Here is a 2,414-nt window from a genome sequence, read left to right as displayed (position 1 = left end):
ACTCCGGGAGGATTCTGGGGCCCGGTGTGGGACCGGTGATGTGGATAACAGCTGGATGCCACCTGCAAGGCATGGGCTGCAGTACAGAGGAGGTATGGAGGTGCCAATAGTGCCCACTGGCATTGGGGCAGCCTCCTGCTTAATTAACAACTATTAATTAAATATCATCAAGGCATGGCGGGCGAGAAGGTGGGTGGTTTGGGTGGGCCAAAGGTAAATTGGCCCCGAGAAGGCCCCCTGTTACACTGCCATAGCCCTGGCCAGCACCCACAGCTTCCCAGCAGGTCTGCTCCCACTATTTCTGCAGCCACATGGGTACTGCTCGGTTCTGCCCACTGTCACCAGCTCCTCCTCTGCCAACTACCCCTGCTGCACCACTCTGAACAGCAGGTAGTGTGGGGAAGTGGCAGCAGCCACAGGGACATGTGCCAGGCAGCAGAAGCCCAGCCCAGCTAGGCACGGGGAAAAGTTGCAGCTAGGCGACTCCTGCTGCAGCGCATGGGGCTCTAGTTCCAACTCCTAGCCACTTCTCATGCACTCCACCCACCAAAGTGATGAGCAGCAATCCACAGGCAGCCAAGTGGGTGGAAGGCAGCTGAGTGGGAGCTGGAGCCCCATGCGCTGGGGCAGGAGACGCCCAGATGCAGCTTCCCCGACACCTGGCTGGACACATGATCATTGCCATACATCCCTATCATCACTGTTGCTTCTCTGCACTACCTATTGCCTGGAGCAGTGCAACAGGAGAAGGAGCCACTGGAGATGGGGGAAACCAAACAGTACCTGGAGAGCTGCAGGAGCAGCAGAACCGGCCCTACCAGGAAGCTGTGCATGATGGCAAGGGCCAGAGCCATTGGCAGGTGCAGGGTGGGAACATGGTGCAGACTACCCCAAGCAGAAGCAGGTGGGGCTCAGCCCCAAGCTGAATGCCACAGGGGCATCTGCGGGCTGCAGACAATCAATTGGCAGGTTGGATCTGGCCCACAGGCTATATTTTGTCCACCCTTGGACTAAAATCTAGAGTGATTAGGACCCCTAAGACTGTACTTCTGATACTTCTATGCAGGACGCTAAAAATCTTATAAAACTTAAAATAAAATTTCAACTAGGTTAAATGACAAATATTTTGGATTCCGAGTATATATACATTTTAATGGCATAATTTCATCTGGACAATAAATTGATGAAGCATGGTTTTACTACAGTTGTCAGTATAAATTACTTAAGGTTTTAATGATGCGCAGAACAAAGACCTTATTTGTAGTAAGAAATTAGAATCTACAGACAGGTTATGGTCAATGAATGAAAATCATGGATCATAACTGAAAGCTTGATGCAAGATACCCTTTTGTGCAGGAACACTGGCAGGTTTCTCTCACTGCTGATATACACAAAGACAACATTAAAAAAATTAAAGCACCTCACTACTAACTCACCTCTAAAAGGGTCAACAGGAGGGTGATGTTTTCTGACTGTTTAATGAAAACTTCTGTAAACCGACTTCCCAAATCATCAACTTGTTTTTGCGAGTTCTCTTCTGTAACATTCAAATACAACTTGTTACAAGGTAGGATTAATGTAGTTGTAGAACTTCCCTTGAGAGGTTATAGGAAGCAAACGCACACACACCCTGTGTAAGGTACAAAGACAATGAAGGCTCAAAAAAATCTATAAGTTGTGTTAAAACACCATGGCTCTGCAGTAGAGAATTAAGTATTTCTATTCCAGAAGTCTTAACTGTAAATGAGGAGCTAGATTACTTTAAAAAGCAGAAAATCAAGAATCTATCAAGTAAAGACCCAATTCAGCTTCCACTGAAGACAATATCGACCAATATTGAAAATAAAGATTCACAGGTTGAAATCATTTAAAATATATTTCATTAAATATTTTACCAGAAATTGTTTTGGTCACATCTGTTCAGACATACCAATTCTCACCTGCAGGACCACATGCTATCAAGTAAAGACCCTGGCTGGGGTCTTATAACCCCCCCCCACCCCCAGCGCTCCTTCCTGCCCATGGCAGGGGGTCGGACTAGATGATCTGTCTAGGTCCCTTCCGACTCATTGATTCTATGATTCTATGCTAAAATTGCTAGTAATTTATGTCTCAAGTAATAAAACGGCTTTCAGAGCAGAAAGCATCTTCCTTTTCACATGAAAGAAAAAAAAGCTCTAGTGACTCAGTCTGTATACAGTTGGAGTCAACAATTAAGAGGGTGTCACACATACTACTTGCAAAGGAAAAGCAGATTTATAGTTCACACTTAGACTTTTAGTTCACAGGTAAAAGCATATAACCTGGAAGTGCAAGCAGCTTCTTTGCTCTTGTGAAGGGATTGCTTTTTCATTTCCATGTTTAAAAACCCCAAAAGAATCAAAAAAGGGTAGCAATTTTCAAATGGATTTACT

General features: G+C 45.4%; 1 protein-coding gene across 1 annotated transcript in view; it reads right to left on the bottom strand.

Moving 5' to 3' along the window:
• USO1 (USO1 vesicle transport factor) overlaps nucleotides 1-1,604 on the bottom strand; it is a gene marked incomplete at its 5' end in the record, with an annotated part of 86,244 nt that extends 84,640 nt beyond the window's left edge. The window contains one exon of the mRNA XM_019516797.1: nucleotides 1,437-1,604. Coding sequence (XP_019372342.1) covers nucleotides 1,437-1,604 — 168 coding nt within the window. The remainder of the gene's footprint in view (nucleotides 1-1,436) is intronic.
• Nucleotides 1,605-2,414: the final 810 nt, after the last annotated feature.

This window comes from Gavialis gangeticus, unplaced genomic scaffold (assembly GCF_001723915.1).
Source record: "Gavialis gangeticus isolate Ggan-Ray unplaced genomic scaffold, GavGan_comp1, whole genome shotgun sequence".
In the NCBI taxonomy this organism is placed as follows: Eukaryota; Metazoa; Chordata; order Crocodylia; family Gavialidae; genus Gavialis; species Gavialis gangeticus.
The sequence above is the reverse complement of the archived record's forward strand: the minus strand, read 5'-3'. Positions and strand labels throughout refer to the sequence as shown.